This window comes from Hirsutella rhossiliensis (genome assembly GCF_020360975.1).
Source record: "Hirsutella rhossiliensis strain HR02 chromosome Unknown scaffold00004, whole genome shotgun sequence".
NCBI lineage: Eukaryota > Fungi > Ascomycota > Sordariomycetes > Hypocreales > Ophiocordycipitaceae > Hirsutella > Hirsutella rhossiliensis.
Window position 1 is genome coordinate 3,817,824 of NW_025408670.1, and position 21,093 is coordinate 3,838,916.

General features: G+C 33.7%; 1 protein-coding gene across 1 annotated transcript; it reads right to left on the bottom strand.

Moving 5' to 3' along the window:
* Positions 1-6,430: 6,430 nt before the first annotated feature.
* Positions 6,431-6,881, bottom strand: HRG_04672 (uncharacterized protein; the record flags this gene model as incomplete). The annotated part of the gene is made up of 2 exons (XM_044863143.1): positions 6,431-6,646; positions 6,690-6,881. 2 exons carry the CDS (start codon positions 6,879-6,881, stop codon positions 6,431-6,433), a joined length of 408 nt encoding a protein of 135 aa, XP_044721757.1.
* Positions 6,882-21,093: the final 14,212 nt, after the last annotated feature.

The window sequence follows — 21,093 nt, forward strand, 5'->3', positions numbered from 1 at the left end:
TTTAAGATATCCTTCGTAAATAGCTCTCCGTTAGACTATATCTTCTTTACCTTATAGCTAAAGTAGGATTTTATCTAGTTAACGAAGTCCTAGAGGGCAGACTAGTTATACTTACTTAGGTAGGTCCGTAAGAAATAGGGGAAAACTATCCCTAAAAAAGCGTCTATAAAAAACATTACCCTAACGAAGCTTTCTTAATCCTTAGAGACATCGGTCTAGTCGACCTAAATTTCCTTATATAGCTAGTCCGGCCGTATTAAGGTCCGTCTAGAAATTCGTCTCCTAGTCTTCCCTTAGCCGTAGTATTCGCATTCGACGTTCTTTAGGCCCCTTATTTATACGCCTTATTATTAACCTAGCTTATATAAAGCTAGGGGGCCTAGGTAACTAAGTCGTGCGTGCTAAAGAAGACCGTCTCCTTAGGCTGCCGGAAGAGGGTCCTTTAAACCTACCCTCCTTCGAGCAGAAAGCTAACTTCTCGAGAGATTCCTTCCTAAGGATAGGTCGGAATTCGAGAATAAATTAACCGAATTTCTCCTCGATAAGCCTAATAGTCTAATTCTTCTAGACTAGCCTCGTAGGCTTAGACGTTATATCCTAGAAGATCCCTTCCTTTCGAAGAAAGTAGAAGGAAATTAAGCTCGTTAAAAATCGAGGGCAAAAAGCTACCCTTTTTTATCGAAGAATTCGTATAGTCCCGTTAGGTAATTTTATCGTGAAATTCACCCTTCTATACCCCTCTATCCGTACGGTTAATTCCCCGGCAATAAGGTATTCCCTCCGTGCCTTCTTAAAGGACCGGAATTATAAGAGTATATTATAGATATCGAGGGAAGCACTAGAGTCAAGGATAGCTGATTTTCGTAGGGGATAGTCGGAGGGTCCTAACGGTTGGTCTTGCTGATCCGTAGGGAAGACGAATGCCGGATTTGCTATACTAACGATTTTTCCTCGAATTTACGGTAGCGGCGTTAGTTGCTATTTCTTAGCAACCCGAATCTCGTCTATCTTCTTCTATAGCGAGGGGTCCTCCTTAAGAGACTATTATACTATTTCTCGTAGCCTCTTTAAAGGGTTAATTCCTTTAGGTCGGTTTTCCTCGAAGACCTACTAGCAGTCTTCTAGCCGATAGGGCTTTTTGCATGCTTAGCAGGTAGGTCGATTCCTCCTCGTACGTTGTCTCTTCGAGGAATCCTCGTCCCTTTCTAGAAGGTCTGCTTAAAAACCCCCCCTTTTTACCCCTTATTGCTAATTTTAACGAAGAGGTTCGATTTCGACTAGTTCCTTGATTTTTCGACTAACGGACTAAAAGGTCTATTAGGGGACTAGTCGGGCCGGTCTAACTAACGGGACCGGCGCCGGGCCCGGAGCAAGAGGCGGAGCCGGGACCGGGGCAGCCGTTAAAGACGGGGTTAAGGCTCTCGAGGAGGAGGGCCAAAGGGCAACAGCCGCAGCAGCAGCAGGCGGGAGCCGCAGTAATAGGGGCTGCAGCAGCTATAGGGGCAGCAGGTCGAGCCGTCTAGGTCGAGTGCTAGCCACGAAGGAATAAGACTGCTTGCTATTATACTCTAGTAGCCTCTTTATCTAGTTCCCGGCTAGCCTCTCGAAAGATAGTCGAGTAACCGTTACTAATAGGCTTTATTAGTAGAGATATATCCCGTAGCTACTAGCTAGAAAGAGCTTCTATAAGGAAGTATTAGTTAGCTTCCTCGAGGATTTCTTCCTACTTAGCTAGCCACGAAGAAGCTAGTAGGTTCCTAGCAAAAAAGCTCCTAGGTAGGCCGTATAGGTCTTCCTAATACGGTTAGTTATATAACCTCTCGAGGAGCTATTAAGGTCTCGAGCTTTAAAGCCACTGCCTAGGAGTCTCTTCCTCTTAAAGTAATTAGCTTTACGGTACTAACGGATTCCGTTATTGCCGTGCATATAATTAGCAGCTTTATCTCGTAAAGTTATTCATATAGTGACTCTCGTAGTTACCTAAGGCAGCAGAAAAAGCTCTCTACTATAGGAGGTTAGCTCGGAGAAGAAGGATACTCCTCTATAAATTCCGTTGCCCTAGGATAAAGAGAGGCTCGAGAGGGTCCTGCTTATTAAAGAAGACTAAAGGAGTCGGTTTTTATTATTATTATAGAAGAGGGGGGATAGAAAAGTTAAGTAAAAATCGGCTTTTCTAATAAGAGGGGTAAAAGGAAGCTATAAGGGATATAAGAAAGGTGCCTTTTATAGTAGCCGGAAGGTATAGGAATTCTATTCCTCCTAGGCTTATAACTATTACGAAAAAGATATAGCCGCCTATTAAATATAAGCAATAGCGTTAATTAACGTATATAGTATACGCGATATACCCCCTTAGGGATATCGGGTTAATTCGTCCCGGGATACCTAGATATCCTAGACTATAGCGGGAATTTTTATATAGGCAGGCCCTATACTAAAACCGCGCTTAATTGCGCTAGCGGGACTCGAACTACGGGCCTTTTAGGTAGTACGCGCTAGGCTAGCTAGAAGAAGTACGTGCGCAGTTACCGGGAAGTTCCCGGAGGGGTAACCCCTCCGCCCGGGCTTATAACTATCACGAAAAAGATATAGCCGCCTATTAGATATAAGCGACAGCGTTAATTAACGTATATAGTATACGCGACAATTTCTACTAGACCGGATATCTCTTTTACGGTCTCCTAGCTAGCTAAGTATAACTAGAATCCTAGCCCTAGGCATTAAGAAGTAGTAGATAGAGCTATCCTTTATCTCTATTTAACGAGATATAGTCTACGCCTAGGAGGGTAGGAAAGGAAGAAATTAGCTACCGAAATCTTCCTTTATTTAAGCGATTCGTTCTTTATAGATAATTCCTTAGATAGAAAGAGCTTATAAGGGTATATTATATCCCTTTTTAGAGGAACTATTGCTTAGAGAGCTTCGAAGTAAGCTACCGTTATAACTTTAAGTACGGAGGCAGAGCTACTAGCTCTTTTAGAAGCGTTAAAAGATACGATTTTCCTTAGCCGGCTACTAATATCTTTATAACTATAAATTCCGTCCCTATTAGCTATAGAATGCGATAACATATAGACTATACGAATTCTTACGGAGGAAAATAGTAAGCTATTGACCCGGCTACGGTATATCGATATTTACTAGTATTAGTTACGCTAAGAGGTCTAAAGGGGACTTATTTCCGTCCGTTAGGTTTTAACGGTAACGATAAAAGCTAACGGTCTTATAAAGCCCCTACCGAAGTAGAAGCTAGCTGTCTTTTTATAGTAAATTAGGCTAAAAGATGTTCGAGAGAAGCTATCCTTAAAAGCCCGCCTTAAGAATCTACGAGAGGAGCTAATAGTACGTAGGAGGAAGGAGACGTCTATAGCCGAAGAGAGGAATTAGGACTTATCTTAAAGGAGGGCCCTAGCTTAGTGGGACTTATTCTTCTTAAAAGGCCCCCTTTGCAGGGACTTATCCTTAGAGAAGCCCCCTTTTCTTATAGGACTTAATTTCCTCCTTAGGCCCCTTTTTCCTAAAGTAGGTCTAAAAGAGCCCAGGGCTAAAACCCGGATTTCTCGAGTAGGGGATAAGTATAGACTAAGACCTCCTCTATACGCTTACTAGCCCGAAGCTATATTTAGCTTTACCCTTTTTATAAGGGCAGGCTATAGCTAAGGGGGTGTGTCGCGAAGCGTGGCCTAATTTCGTAGTTCTTAGAGATATCTCTTAGTATAAGGGACCTAGGAAGCTAAAAAATAGGTTTTAAAGAAGGAGCTAAAAAGAGGTATAGAGAAGAGGGTAGGGGCATAAGGGGAAGCAGAAGTAGCGATAGCTTCCTATAGAGGTAGCGAGAGATAAGACGGATATGCCGGCAACGGCTAGAAAGGAGGGGAAAACCTAGCAAAAGGCTCGGTAGTTAAAAGGACATTAGTAGCTTCTTTAAGCAGGATCTTCTTTATTAATTAAGATGCTAGACGAGTATAAAGAGGGGCGTTAGATAGAGGAAAGAAGGAAAATTAAGGCAATATAATAATCACTCCCCTACCTTTATTACTGCCCCCGTAAGATTTAAATATCTCTGCCCTACTTGTCCGACCCCTTACTTTTAATTTTACCTTTGTGTATCTTATATATACTTCTCGTATCTCTCTTCGCGAGAAGTAGTACTTTATATTAAGAGAGGTTCCGCTTAAGAGCTTACTATATATTATTAAGATTACGCTAGGGACCTAGCTAGAGGTATCTAGAACTTCGATGTTAAATAGGAGGGAAAAACTAAAGTGCCTAGGGGAAAACCCTCCCCTCTTTCGGTGCGGGTCCGCCTCGAACGAGGTCGTGGTAGCAGTATATAGGAAATTTACGCCGGCTGCCGCGGGCTTCTCCCGCGTATTCGCATTTCGGCGCAGGCCCGGGCTCGCTAGCCTAGGCCTAGGGTTATAGGCAGTAGTCTCTCTCCGGGGGCTCAGCTTACTATATATTAGTCCGCCGGTAATAAATATTATATATAGAGGGATTAAGGAAAGGCTTATAGTTATAGCGATCCTTAGTAATATAAGAATCCTACTTTTAAGCTTCTTTATTATATAACGCTATTATAATAAGGTAGAAGGGGCACCTAAGCTTTTAAGTAAAAGATTTATATAGCTTAGTACTTAAAGAAGCTCGCTATAGGCTATAATTATATATAAAGAGGAGTTATATTATAATAAAGACCCTATTAATATCTCGCTTATATATACTTAACCGCTTAATAACTATAGCGCCGTTCTTATAAAGGAAGCCTTAGACAAAGTTATATACCTTATTATAGGTTTTAAAGCCTAGGGAAGGTAGTAGGGGCGGGATTATATCTTTATATTCTTAGTAAGTATCGCGGGCATCGTAGGTATTATTTAATATATTAAGGAAGGAGAGAAGGGGGTCTATTATAGCGCTAGTAATAGCTTTAAATTTAGTATATATATATAAGTTATATATATAGGTTATATATATAGGTTATATATATAGGTTATATATATATATAGGCGGGCGTAGGCGCGGGTATAGGTATTTAAGCGGTATAAGTACTTACTTAGCGCGCGTAGTATAAATAAGTAGGGCGGGCTAGCTTTAGTATATATCTTAAAAATAAGTTAAGTATATAAATAGTAATATACTATTATATAGATAGTAATACTCTTTAGTAATATATATCTTAGTCTATTTATTAAGATAAGAGAGGGGCTTATATAGGTATAGTAACTATATATAGCTAGCTAAAAAAGGGTATTAAGATATTCTTATACCTAAGTTAGGCCTATATAATATCCTTAGGCTAAGGGAGTTATATTAGTTAGGTAGGCTTCCTTCTATATAACTATTAGGTCTACTAGGTATAACTATAGCCTCTTATACCTACTCTCCTTAACAGTTCTATTAGTTTTTATCGGGGATAAAAACGCCGCTATTAATCCCCCCCCCGGAAATGCCGCCCTCTGATTGGTCACTATATCTTACTTCTTATTGGTTGGTTATTAATCCGACTTTTTTCCGGCCCTTTACCTCGCCGCCGCCGCTGCTGCTATTGCCGCCCGCCGCTATTGCTGCTATTGCCATGTTCAATGTTGTTGTATCGAGGCCTGGGGAGACCATTTCTGTAAGCATACGTTTCCATCACTAAAAGCCATCCGCTGCCGCACATCGTCTTTTGGAGTGGCCTGTCAAGAGATGAGCCTCAAAATAGCTCTACGGCATTTCTGATGACCGTCTAGCCACTTCTACCCATTTACGACAAAGTGCAGGTTCACCACAAAAGAGCTTCCATTTTAGGAGGAAGTGCATCTTGGGAGGATATTTTATGAAGCGCCGACGCGGCCCTGGTATGAGTGCAACTGTTTCCCTATGTCGACATGATGATGAACTCATCGGGCAAAACAAGATCTACGGCAAAAGTCGTGAATATTCCAAGGCTGCGACTGTTTGGCATCGATTGACGTGATGTCGTCAAGTCGCACATCAAGACAATCACTGCTTAGAGAGGGACACGCCACCGCCGCTCTACCGGCACCAAGCTCAGGGCTACAAGACTTCAGTCGCCGGCATCACCGCGTCACGGCCTAACATCAACGACTTCGACTTGTCGGCGAGGTCGAGGCCGAATATAACGACGGCGCGGCCGACGTGGGTGCCCGGTGAAAACTGAAAGCGAAGCATTTTACTCGTTCATTATGAAATTCATATACTGAAACGAGTAACAAATATTTCAGGCTCTTTGATTCTCAACTGGCCGTTAGTCCCCAACTCCCCATGTAACAATAGCAAATTCCACCGTAACCGCTGTGGTGATCTCTTCGCGCCCTTTGCTCAAGACTCCTCGTTTGCGTCTCCAGACTCATATAGTCCAAGCATGCTCATCCGAGGTCTGCACGTAGTCACCTATTATGATGCGACCTGAGTGATTTCACCTTTACAACTCTGCATGTAGTCTCTCCTCGGCGTCGCGGCCACCGCAAATCCTGTGGCCTAGACGGTCCGGGCTCGGGCAGTTGGTGAGGTGTGTTCCACTCCGAAGGACGCTCATCATCTGGCTTCCAATGGATGGGTGGATCAGCTGGCTGTGATTCGTCCACCCAGGGGCCAGCGACATTTCGGGGTGCAGGTCCGGGTTGTGGTGAGAGGTCGGCTGGTGGTGGTGGTGGTGTAGAAGCTGGAGGTATGGGGCCCACGTCGGACCGGCGCGCGGTCAAGCCCTCGCCGCCGAAATGCAGGACGAGCATTTGAGCTTCCGAGGCTCTCTGCTCGGGATGCTCGCGGGCCATGGGCTTGAGACCGTTGAGATGGTTGACCGCAGCAGTTCGGACAAAAGCGAGGACGTCTGTATACCAACGAGCTGCGAGCTGACTTCCGTTAAAGTTCATAGCGTTCAGCATGCTAGCGAGGGTGACGAGGAGAGACCAGACATCTATTTTAGGACTTTAGCGATATCTGCCTAAGTCGTAGTCATAATACATTTTTTTTATACATTATTACTCGCATACAGCCTCTAGGGCCATGGCGAGGCTAGTAGGGGCCTAGGCCCCTATTAGCAGCCCTAGCTAGCTATAGAGCCCGGGGGCTTATAACTAATTAGAGAAAGGGTAGCTATAAAGGCAATAATAAAGGAAAGGTTAGTCTAGTTCCTCCCGCGCGGTGATTTTCCTACTTAAGGGCCCTAGGGCCCCTAGGTTACTCCTTTTCGAGCTACTTAGCTATCCCTATCTCTATTTTAGCTAAGAAGGTTAGAAGGGCTTCCCTTCTTTCCTTAGAGCTATAAAGAATAGGTAGGCTAAGGGCCCCCTTCTATCTCTTAGAGGTTTAGTAAAGGACCTCTCTTTCCCTCCTATAGTTTAAGTACCTTAGGATAAGGTGCTTAGCTATATACCTTCCTTAGCTATAGCGATAGTCGTCTCGGTCTACCTTATTAGTCCTTTTTAGGAAGGAAAATAATAAGCTAGCCCTAAAGAGGAGCTAGTAAAAGGCCGAGAGGGTCGGCCTAGGCCTCCCTATAAGGTCCTTTTCTAGGCTAAGGGCTAGGCGGGGGGTCTTTTAAATAAACGTATAGTACTTACCTAGGCCCTTAGCCCTAGGGCCTTTAGCCGCCTTAGTAGCCTAGAGTCCCTTTTAATAGTCCTTAATAGCTTACCGGACCTTTCTTTATAAGTAGCTAATAAAGACTAAGGGGGTCCCTTAAGTAGGGGCCCCTAAGCCTTTTTTAGCTAGCTAGTTAGCTAGCTTATTACTAAAGATCCTTAGGTAGCTAAGGCACTAATATAGCTATATATTATAAAAGGCTTCTAAGATAAATAAGAGCCTTTTAATATATATAGCTAGGTCTAAGAAACCTATAACCTTTTTATAGCATTAGCTATCTATAAAGATATAGGTATTTATAAGGGGGTTAAGAGGGCTAAGCTTTAAAGGCCGAGGCCTCTTAGCTAGGTCCTTTAAGACCCTTAGTATCGCGAATAGCTCTATATTAGCTACTTCGATTAAGGGCCCTAGGTTCTTATAGTATGCCTTTTTAGGCCTATTTTATAAAAAGAGTAAGCGTTAGTCTTTATAGGGGATCTCTTAAGGCACCCCTTAGAGCCGTCGGTATAAAAGGCTAAGGGCTATAACCTAAAGTCTTATAAGCTAGCTAAGCTAGCTAAGAGGCGTTAATATTACTTCTTAGCTAAGGGCTTAAGGGCCTTAATTATTATAATAAAGGCCTTAAGCTCTAGGGCCTATAAGGGCTCCTAGCTAGCTTTCCTTCTTTCTAAGTTATAATTAGGTCTTATAAGGGCTACTTAGCCTTTAAAGAGGCGGAAGAGCTATATATATAGCCTAATATAGCTTAAGGCCCTTAGGTTAAAGCTTAAGTTAGCGAGGTTATCTTATATAGCTAGGTTATAAGCCTACCTTATAAGGTAACTAGGTAAGAAGTATAGGTATAAAGGGCGTAAGAGAAGTATACCCTAAATCGTACCTCTAGTAGTAGTAGGCCCTTTAGCTTTAAAGCCCTAATAGGGGATCCTTTAAAGGCCTAAGACCTTTAAAAGAGCTTAGTTTTATAGCTTTTAAGAGGCTTTAAGGCTCTTAGGGTCTTAGGCCCTATATTAAAGCTAGGCCTATAGCTTACTATAGAGGTTATATAGGCCTAGTAGAGCTATTTAAAGGCTTTAAATAATAGGCCTTTTTATATTAGGATAGTCTTTTAAAGGTAGCTTATATAGAGGCTACCTTCTTCTTAATATATTATTTAAATAAGAGCCTAGAATTAAAGAAGTATAAAGACCGGTATTATTCCTAAGGGATAAACCTATTAAGGGGTTTATATTAGTAGATATAATAGGGCGTGGTCTAAGCAATAATATATATATTATATTAGTAATAAGTCGGAGGTTATAGACTATAGGCTATAACTAGGTAATTAAAATTAGAGATAGAATCCTAATAAAGATCTATATTAAAAGCTAAAGAGCTATCTATTTAAAGGAGTAAAAGTAGGTAGCTATATATACCTATAAAGACTATTCTTAGATTACGGTCCTAGCTATAATCCCCTTTATAGCTTACTATAGCTTAATTATAAGCTATACTCCTAAGTAGTAATCTATTTATATAAAGCTTACTTAGCTTATATATATTCTAGGTAAGCTAAGCCTAAGTAACTTCTCGTCCTAACTATTATTCTAAGCTGCCTTATTATATAAATATAGCCGGCTCTCTTATAGCCCGCTAACTATAGTTATAATACGATATCTCCCTTCCTTTTAATCTTATCTATAAGACCTACTACTACCTTAGCCGCCGTATATAAATATACCCTTATTACGTATATATATATTTCCTATTTCGTCCTTTCTATCCCTTAGGATATACTACTAATAGTATATTTAGTTATATATTAAAGGATCGTTCTTATAAGACCCTTAAGCTTAATTATTTAGCTAAGTCTATTAATTATCTTAGTTTCGATATTATACTATATTCTTTTTATTCGTCGCGCGGCTTTTACTATAAAATACTAGAGAAATCTTCTAAGTATACCGAATATATATAGCGGGGTCGTTCCTATAATACGTTAGGTATAGCGATTAGCTCCCGTAGGTAGCTTTATTATCCTACTTATTATTTATAGCTAACGTGTTTCCTAGTATCCCGAATAAATCTAGAGTCTAATCGATTAGATAAAGAAAAAGAAATTACTAAAGAGCGAATATTAAAAGCTTAAGCTAACCTAAATAAAGCCTTAGCTCGTTTAGCGCGGCTTTACTATTAAAAGCGCTAGCTAAAGATAAAGGGTACTAAGATAGTCTATTAAGGCCTTTATTCCTTAGATAACCTTAATAAGGCTAAGCGCTAAGAATCTAAAGCGGTAGTTAATATTTAGTTTATAGGTAGATTTAATATAATTAATTAAAATACTATTAGTTTATTAAGCGATTTTACGATACCTAGGGTAGATTTTACTAATAGAACTATTAAAGTAAAGAACTATAGTAAGTTAAGTACTTAAGTAGTTCCTAAGTATTTTCTTTTAGTTTATATCCCTTTTACTTAATAAGGTATTTTTATTACTAACTTTATTTTCTTATATTTAGTATTTATTTTACTTTATATTCTTAATTATTATTAACTTTAATTTTTTCCTATAGTTTAGTATTTTATAGTACTAGTTTTAATAATAAGATATAAAATATTAGGTATATCTATATTATCGTTAGTAGCGAAAGTTTATAGTTAACTTTTAAAATAGTTTTCTTAACCTTAAATAGTCTAAGTTTCTTAAAATCTAATTTATTACTTAATCGTTTTATTTTAATATTTTATTATATAAGGTAGACTATATCTCCCTCTTAAAAGATTAGTCCCTATAATCCTTTCTAATTATAGTAAGTAGGTATTCGTTCTTTAATAAATTAAAGTTCTTATTATATTTCTTTATATAATTTTTATAGCTAATCTACTTATAGTATCGCTTATTTTACTTATAGTCCTTATTAAGTAACCTTAAATACTTCCAGGTTATATCTATAATTAGTATATACTAGTAAGAGCTTAGTTATTTTTATAACTAAGCTATTATAAGCTAGTTATACTATTAATAGCTATTTAATTTAATCGTTTTATTTATAGCTAATATAGTATTATAAATATTATTTAAGCGTTTAGTTAAGTCGTTCTATTTATCTATTTATTTATAGGTAATAAGCTATACTAAGCTTATATTTCGTCCTTAATTATACTATAAGAGCTTATTAAAACTTAGCTATAAATATACTTCTTTTATTAAAGATAATCTTATTTAGTAGTCTATAATTACTAATAATTATTTATAGGAATATATATACTAGCTCTTTTATATTACTTACTTTTTTATACTTTATTAATCTATTAGTAATAATAAATATACTATTATACTTAACGTTAGTTATAGGTTCTTTACTAGTAGTAGCTTTATAATATAGTTAAGCTATTAAATCCTATAGTTTCTCTAGTACTAGTAGCGGTTATAATTCTTTATTTAGCTTATATCGTTTAGCTTTACCTTATATATAAAGTTTATATTCTTTAATAACTTATTATACTACTTCTTTAAGCTATAAGAAGTTATATTATTATTTAATCTATTTTATTATTCTTTAGATTCCTTAATATCTATATATTAAATATTTATATATATCTTATATAACTTTATCTTATAATTCTAGTAGTATCTAGATTTTACTTTTATATATTAGAACTTTTAAATATTCTATATTATATCCGTTTAGTACTTTATATTCTTTTATTTATTTTAGGATCTTTTAGTATATTAAGTTATTAGGTTATACTTTAAATATTATATTTAGCTATTATTACTAGTAGTTTCCGTTTTCGTTAATTTCTAAGAGCTATTCTTTTACTATAGGTACTCTTACGTTATAGTTACTTTATCGACTAAAGGTATTAGCTTAACTATTTTCTATTCCTTTTCTATAGATTATTTTATAGTCGAATTCTAATAAATATTTAGCTTCTTAGATCTATCGTCTACTTAACTATTATATTATTATAAAGTATAAGATATTTTTATAATTTATATAGACCTTAACTTTATACTTACTTTTAAGAAAGTAGTATTAAAATTCCTTAGAAGCTTAAATAATTATAAGGAATTTTTTATTATAGATAGGGTAATTAAGTTTTATACTATAGAGCTTTTTTAAGTAGAATATAATTAGTTATAGTCTTCCTTTATTATCCTTTTATCCGATTTATACTCTTAAAGTAAAGTTTAATATATCGGTTTTAAGTTCGATTTATTATTTTAGATTAAAGGGAGTTAAGACTAGTTTTTATATAATCGTATTCTTAATATATTTAAAAGCTTCGTTAGCTTTATCGTCCTATATAAATTCTTTTTCCTTCTTTATTAAGTTATATAGTAGTACTATTGTCGCGAAGACCATTGCGCCACGCAGGCAAAAGTGGAACGCGCTCCGACAGGTGCGCTGCAATTGACACATATGACTAACAACCGCGTTTTTCCGACAACTATAATCTTTATAAAATCTTTAATAAATCGTTAGTAGTAATTTATAAATCCTAGGAAACTTTATATATCCTTAATATTCTTTAGCGTTATCTATTCTTTAACTAAGTTAATTTTATCTTATTATATTTATATCTCTTTTAGTAAGATCGTATATCTAAGGAAGTTTACTTCCTATATATAGCACTTACTTTTCTTTAGTTTAACTAATAACTTTATATTTTAAAGTACGCGGAGTACCTTATAGATCTATTCCTTATATTCTTCTAAAGTATCTAAGAAAATTAAGATATTATCTAAGTATACTACTATAAAGATAATTAAGTATTTATATAAGATATTATTAATTATCTATTAAAAGGTAGCTAGTATATTTATAAGTCTAAATAGTATTACTAGATTTTTAAATAGTTTAAATTTCGTTTTAAAGGCTATTATTTATTTATATTCCTTTTTTATATATATTAAGTTATATACGCTTTTAAGATTAAGGGCTATAAACTATTTTTTATTATATAGTCGATCTTATAGTTCTAATATAAGCGGTAATAGTATTCGGTCTTTTATTTTAATATCGTTTAAGCGTTTATAGTTAATAACTAGTTATAGCTTACTATTTTTCTTTAAAATAAATATAACTAAATAGCTTACTTTAGATATTAACGTTTATATATATCCCTTTTATAGATTCTTATTAAGGTAGTTATATAGCGTTTATAGTACTTTTTATTTAAGTTATAGATCTTATAGAACGTTAGCGTTATTTTATCCTTAAGATAAATTTTATAGTCCTATTAGCTATATTTAAGTAACCCTATCTTAAGTTCTTCTTTAAAGAGTTTATTATATTTCTAGTATTCTTAAGGGATATTCTTTATTCTATTTTATAGGCTTTATTCTTTCTTTTAAGAGCTAGTTTCTCTTAACTTAAGCTCTTTATTAATTTATTTAAGGTCTTTCCTTAAAGTAGTAATAACTCTTTAGATCTTTATATTATATCCTTTTTTTTATATTAGATACTAGGTTATATAGCTATATTAGTTAGTATATAAATCTTATTAGTTAATTTTATTATATCTACTAATTCGGTTACTATTTTCGTTTATATCGCTAAAGCTTATAATAATTTACTTAAACGGTTATCCCTTTTATCTTATTTAATAGCTAAATTATTATAAAATTTTACTTTCTTTTAAATCTACTAGTCCTAGAAACTTATATCTTTATTTTAATATAGCTAGCTAGTTTTTTAGTTAATTAATAGGTTGCTCTCCTATAGCTATAAAAGCCTTAATATAAGGTTATATTCTTTAATATCTATAATATTAAAGTTAACTTATTTATCATGTATAGATATTAATATTAAGGTAATTAATCTCTATATTAATAATTCCGTTATTATAGTTAAAGGCCTCTCCTTTAATATTCGTAAGTTTATATAGATCTTTCTTATATTTCTATATAAGTTAGTAATAATTAATAACTCTAGGTAAAACGTAATTACCTATCGCGCTATAATCTAAAAGTATATATATATAATATCCCGCGATTTAAATATTTAATACTATTTAGTTACTATAGCTTACTATTACTATATATAGGGTCCTTAGATCTTATTATATTATATTAGTCTATAGCCCTTTTATAGATAGTATACCTTATTTTTTACTTAGTCTTTATTCGTTTTATTTAAGTATTCTTCTTTAATTTATTATTAATATTATTTCTTTATATTTTTATTATATAGTATTATATTAAGGCTTAAGAAACTAATTTCTTATAGCTAATCGAAGATTCCTTATTTTTAAATAGTATATTATTTATATTATTTTACTTTATAGTTAATTATATACTATACTTTATAATTTTATTTATTTTTATATTAAAGGTTAAGTTTTTATTTAGTATCTTTTTATTTTCTATATAGTATTTCCTTATCGATTCTTCCTTAGTTAAATATAGCTTATAGCCTTTATATATATTACTAATAATCTTTTAGTATACTATTATATCGTTTATATTATACTTATACTTTTTTATATTTATAAACTCTATAATTTAGGTAGATATATTTATTAAATTATCTTTATTATATTTAATTTATAATATAAGTTTTTAAAAGATTAATAATTTAGATACTTTAAAGTAAGTAGCGCTTTACTATTCTTTTATTTTAGCGTATTTATAGATTTTATATATCTTTAAAAGATATCTCGTTAATAATCTATAATTATTATAGTATTTAAGTAATATACTATAATTAGGTTCTAATAATATAACTTAGTTATTTAGGTAGTATTAATCGATTTTCTAGTAGTTTAGTTCTATACTTAGGTAGGGTTTTAAAAGTACTTATCCTTTAAACTTAACTAAGAAGGCGTTATATCGTGCCTTTATTTAAAAGTATATTTTATAATTTAGGTAGATATATAATATCTATAAAATATACTTATAGTACTCTAAAGGTATATAAGCAAAAGCGGAATTTTAGGAAATTAAGGAATTACGTAAGACTACGTAATAGAGGGGAAGAAGGAGTATAAGGTAGGATTTTCAATAGAATTTATTAGTAGTATATTAGTATATAGAAGAGGTATTAAAGTTAATAATTCTCTATCTATCTACTAGCGGACATACTGTCTTATATAGATAATTATAGCTAAACGGAAGAACCTTTTAGGACTAGATTTAGGCTGCCGTATAGCCCTAAGACTAGGGAATTCCGTGATACCTTAAGTAAGTCTAGAAGTGTCTTGGTTTCACTGATATTCGTGTTTAAAGGAGGTTGGTCGTGCCGGTGTTCTTAAGAGGTCTTAGCTAGCATTCTAAGCTAGCTCTGTTCCTTCGATTCCCGATTATACGATAACCGGCAACCCGTTTAATGCATAATAACATGCAAAATAACGAGCGATTCTTGCTCTATAGGATGAGATTTTATCTATAATTAATATACTACTTATTAGCTTCTATAATTAGGAGAGTATATTATAGCTGCTTTATTTATAGTAGGAACACCGTTCCTTATAAGTACTTATAAGTAAGTAGTATTTATAGATCGTCTTTAAATTCTCTTTATAGTTACTATTCTTACTATAAAGCTATAAAGGTATTAACTATAGTAATAGCTATAGTATAGTCTTCTTTATATAGTACTAGTTAATATCGAATTAATATAGCTTAATAGTTTTCTATAAGAATTTAAGGTATTTATTAGGTTCTAATTTTAAGTATTTCTTTAAATTCTTTAAATTATAGAGCGTATTTTCTAATTATAGTATTTTCCCTTAGTAGTAAGGGTAGTAATATAAGTTCGTTCTTATCTTTTATTTCTCTAAGTATTTCTTATTTTTTTAAAGCTTATATCGTCGATACTTTATTATTCTTCCTTAGGTTATTATTTAAGTTTTATAAGTATAAGGGCTATATCTATATCTTTTTTATTATATTATTTATAGACTAGCTATCGTTATTATTAATTTTTATTTTATATATCTTCCTAGAATCGTTTATTATTCTTCTTAATCTAGTCTTATAAGACTCCTTTAAGATAAGGGTATTCTAGTTTTATAAATTTAACTTATTTTTTCATTTTAAGATCCCTTTATTATATTATTATAAGGGTTTTCTTTAATAGCTTTAAGAACTATCTAGTACTATTCTTATCGCTTAGGTATACTATATATTCGTCGATATAGTATATAGTTTAACTAAGGAGTTTATACTTTAGTTCCTATCTATTAATAGCGTTTAGGTATTTCTTACCTTTTAAGGCTAATACCTAGTAAGCTTTCTTCTCCTTATAAAGTTATTTATATTCTTTAAAGTAATATCTAAGTTTCCTATAGTTAAAATACTTTCCTTTACCTTTTTATATTATACTTAAATCTATTAGTCTAGGATTTATTATATATACCTAGGCTATTTATATTTTACGCTTTTTCTTATAGTTAGTACTTTAGCTAAAGTTATTTTTATAAGAAGGGTTTTAGTTTCCTCTTCTTTATTTCTTTTCTTAGTATTATATATATTACCTATCGTCGATTTATACTACTATAGTAATATAGTTTAAGAGGTTATTAGGTCGATTTTCCTTATAAAGCTTATCCTTAACTTCTTTTTTAAGCCTATTATAGAATCGTAATATAAGAGGTTCGTCGTCCTAATTAAGCTTTAAAGTAACTTAACGGAACTTTATAGTATAATTTAATATTAAGATCCTTTATTAAAGTTCTTATAGTTTTTATTTAGCTTCTTATTTCTTATTAGTTATTTTAAATACCTTTATAATAGCTTCTTTAAATCCTTAGAAACTAGTAAAGACTTTATCTATCTTATTATCTCGTCGCGCTAGTTAGTTATTAAGAAAATCCCTTATAATAGGTCTAAACTAAGCAAGTGCTATTTTAAATAAATAATTTCCTATATAAAGTACCTTTTTAACTAGGTCTAAGAGTTTAATAGGGTAAAACTAGTAGTAGGCCTTAAGTTAAGTAAGAAAGTCTTAAAGCGTGCTATAAGTACTATCGAATAGTCCTAGCTATTTTAGTTTAATTACTTCTTTAAGGCCCCTAACTTATCTATTACCTCCTTTATTCTTAAGTAACTATACCTTATATTAAAGGGTAATAATCTTACGTATTATATCTTAAGGCGATATAGTAGCTCTAGAGTTAGTTAATCTAGTTTATTATATAGGTATATTAATAGTTACGATATTACTTAGAGTAACACGGTATTATATTAAATAAGAGCTTTTAATATATAATATCCGGTATTATTCCTAAGGGATAAACCTATTAAAGGGTTTATATTAATAGATATAATAGGGCGTAGTCTAAGTAATAATATATATATTACGTTAGTAATAAGTTAGAGGTTATAGACTATAGACTATAACTAGGTAATTAAAATTAAAGATAGAATTATAATAAAGATCTATATTAAAGCTGAGAGCTATCTATTTAAAGGAGTAAAAGTAAGTAGCTATATATACCTATAGAAACTATCCTTAGATTATAGTCCTAGCTATAATCCCCTTTATAGCTTACTATAGCTTACTTATAAGCTATGCTCCTAAGTAGTAATCTATCTATATAAGGCTTACTTAGCTTATATATATTCTAGGTAAGCTAAGCCTAAGTAACTTCTCGTCCCGACTATTATTTTAAGCCGCCTTATTATATAAATATAGCTAGCTCTCTTATAGCCCGCTAACTATAGTTATAATAAGAAGACCCCTAGCTATTATACTAAGGGCTTTACCTTAAAAAATAAGCCTCCTACTATTATACCCTTTAAAATAGGCTACCGTTGCCTACTAAAGTAAATAAGTTCTATCTTTAAGGGGTCGAAGTAAACCCCTTAGTCTTTAGCTTATTTAAATAGGTTAATAGCTATTACTTTTAGCTATTAAACGTTCTTCTTAGCTAAGGTTAATATTATAAAGATACTAAAGTTATTTATATAAGATAGCTAGTATCCCTTAGCCGCTAGTATCCCCCTTATATATAAGAGGAATAAAATAGGGCTAATAAGGGACCCTTAAGGCACCCTTATTACTAGGTCTATAAGGGGCTAGACTTACCCCTTAAAGGCTAGCTAGATCTTCCTTTTAGTAAGAAAGTAGTCTACTTAGCTTATAAGGGCCTTAGGGAGGTTTAATTCCCTTAGGACCCTTATAAGCTATTCCTTTAATATAAAATTAAAGGGGCCCTTTATATTTAGTAAGAGGGTACTAGTAATAGCCTTCTTATTAGACTCCCGCTTCTTTTAAATATAGTATAGAAGGAGGAAGGCCGTGTTTATAGCTAACTACTATTTTTATCCCCTTAGCTATATAGGGTTTAGAGGCCTAGCTATATTAGCTAAATAGCTTAGCTAGGTAAGTTAGCCTACTTAAAGTCCGGTATACCCTAATACTAGCACTCTCTATAATACTATCGCGTCGTTAAATATATTATATTATAACCGCGTTTTCTCGTATATCTCTTACCCTATAATTATAAAATAAATACTATTTATATTAGCAATGCCTTAGCTTTCTAAGTATACCGAAAACCAGCTCTAAGAAGTACTTAAAGCTATTAAAAATAGGATGCCTTAGCTTTATACTAGTCGAAAGTATAGTATTCTAAGAGGGACCCTCTATATATATATTAAAGGGGCTCTGCCTATTAAGGAGGTAAAAGAGGCATATTAAAGGCTTAGCCGAGAGCAGGAAAAATACCTTACCGACTAGGTTCTTACCTAGGCCGCCCTTAGGCTACCTCTAACGTATTATTAGGTTAAGGAATTTGCCGGCCGTATCGTTAAGGCCGGCGGCGATACCCGTCTACTTAGGAAGTAGTAGATTTCGGGCTTTTTAGCCTAGAACCTAGAGATTAATACTATTAAAGGTAGATCTCTCGATTCTACTCGCGTTAACGGCGCCTCTATAGCCCGTATCGAGGAATAGTTCTAATTACTTAAGCTGCCGGCTATATAGGCAATCCTATAATAGTCCTGCTTTAATATAGATAAAACGGGCATCCTCGAGGGCCTCGGCTTTAATAGTCTAGTACTAAGGAGCTTAGAGAAGCGAGAGACTCTTAAAAAGCGGCTAAGATCGCGTTATTAAACTATAATAGTTAAATACGTCTCTACTATAGGCTAGGCCTTAACTCCCCTTATAATTTTTAAGGGTTAAGACCTTTAATATTAATAGTTCCTTAACGAACTTATTTTTCTATAATATTAGAACTTTATTGCCTCCTTAAAGGGCTAGATAAGTAATACTATCGCTATTTAATAGCTAAAGTAGGTTTTTATCCCTTAAATAAAGTATTATAAGTAGGGCAATACTCTTCTTATTATTAATAGCTATAGGAGCTATTAGACTAATAATTTTATATATAAATACTTCTAGAATAGTATATATCTCCTTTTCCTACTATTATACTCTTTATATATCCTCTAACTACTCGATATCTCGGTTTTCTCGCCTATTAAGGCTATATACCGACGTTAACTTAAGAAAATTATATCTTTTAACGATATAGCACTAATTAGTAAGGCTACCTTCCTTTATATCTACTACGAAGCCTAGTAGGCTAGCCTAACCAAAAAGAATATTAAGGGAGGTTAGCGCGGTTCTAGTTTATAGCTAATTAATATAGTAAAGCCCTTATTAAGCCGCTTTATCTTACCATAGCTATTAACGCCGTTAACGCTATTAAAATAGAAGAATATTAGCTCCTTAGCTAATAACGATGCCCTTAAAACGTCTAAACGATTATAAGAAGTTCGCCGCCTCGTTATAGGGCTAGAAAATCGCGGTTAAGTTAACCGTATAATCCGACTACTCTTTAGTAAAGTTAGCCGCGCCCTTAATAATTAAAATTAATAGCTTATAGCTACCTAGCTTTTAATATAATAGCTTAAGTATTAATTATATCTTCTATAGCCTCGAAAATAGAAAAAGGTTTTATAGGATCCTAATAGCCGGTTTATACGGATTAATTAAGTTATTAAGACAAGGCAGTAGCTCGAGTATATCCTCGAGCCAGCTGCTATTACCGTAGCTAATTAAGACATAGATTTTAAAGCTCTATATAGTAGCTAGCAGCTTAAATAGCTAGAAAACACTATAATTAACTATCGTAACGTTAAAATACAGCTTTAATTACTATTAAAATATACCTGCCTTAGTATTATAGAGAATACTAGTATTAAGGTATACCGGACTTTAGGTAAGCTAACTTAGCGTATAGCTTTTTAAGGACCTTTCCTAAGTAGTTAAGTAGACTTATAACCCTATAGGCCTTAGGGATAGTATAGTCTAGCTTATTTTACTTTAGAAGTATAATTCCTATAGCTTCCTTCTATGCCTTAAGGTAGTATCCTTAGTTAAATAGAGCTTTATAAGCCCTATTAAAGACTATAGGGATAGCTTTATATATATATATTAAATAAGGAGGAAGCTAAGGGAGTCTAGGCTAAGGGCTTTCTTATTAAAAGAGCTAAAAATAGCCCTCTTAATCTTAGGGTCCTTTAGCTCTAACTAGTCTTACTTAACTATGCCCTACTACCTATAGCCTAGGGGCTCTTCTTTTCTAGGCTCTAAGGGGGTGGGGAGGAGGCTAGGGCTAGGGTCTAAGGTCGGAAAAAGGGTTATTAAGAAGGCCTTATATTTTTCTATAAAGGTATTAGCTTTTACCTTTATCCCTTCTTTTATATATAAGATACTAGGAATAGTAAGGTTAGCTCTAGCCTTACTATAGGAAAAGGCTATAAAGACGTCCTTTCTTATTACTTTTATTAAGAAGCTCTCTTAGTATTACTTTTTAATAGCCCTAATAGTATACTTAAAGCTATTTCGGGCCTCTATAAAGCTCTTCTAGCTCTCCTCGTCCTAGGCTAGCTTATAATCCTATTAGGCTAGGCTTAGGGCTTTTTAAAAGTAGGTTAGCTCGTTGGTCTACTAAAGCTTAGATCCCTTATAAGGCTTATTTTTTAGTATTACTACGTTCGAGGCCTTTATAATAGTTCTTATTAAAAGGGAAGCTATCCCTTTTAAGTTATCTCTTTTTATAGCTATCTCTATAGCTATAAGGAGGTCCTATTCCTTCTTAGCTAAGTATTTTAAAAATACCTTTTAGTTTACTTTCCTATAATTATAAGTAGTAGGCCTAGCTAGTAAGGGCCTATTAGGGCCCCTTAAGCTAGCTTTAAAGGCTTTAGGCTTATAATCTAAGCCTATAGCCTCTAGGAAGCGGAAGTTAGCTTAGGTTAGCTATTTAAAGGGGCTATAAAAAGTAAGGTCTATAACTAAGGCCCCCTTTAAGCCTTTCCTTTAATAAGTGCCTTTTATAGCTACCTTAAGGTCCGTTAATAAGGAAGCCTTATAGTAGTCGAGCTAGCTAATAAGGGCTTCTACCTTATAAGCCTTAAAGGGTTCTATAAAAAGGTTCTATTAAAGGTAGTATAGGTTAAAGTCCCTTACTAAGAGGAAGGGCTATTATAGGAGTTAGGCTATTAGTAGTAGCCTTTCTATTATAAGGGGCCCTTACTAGCCTTAGCTAGCTAAGGCCCCT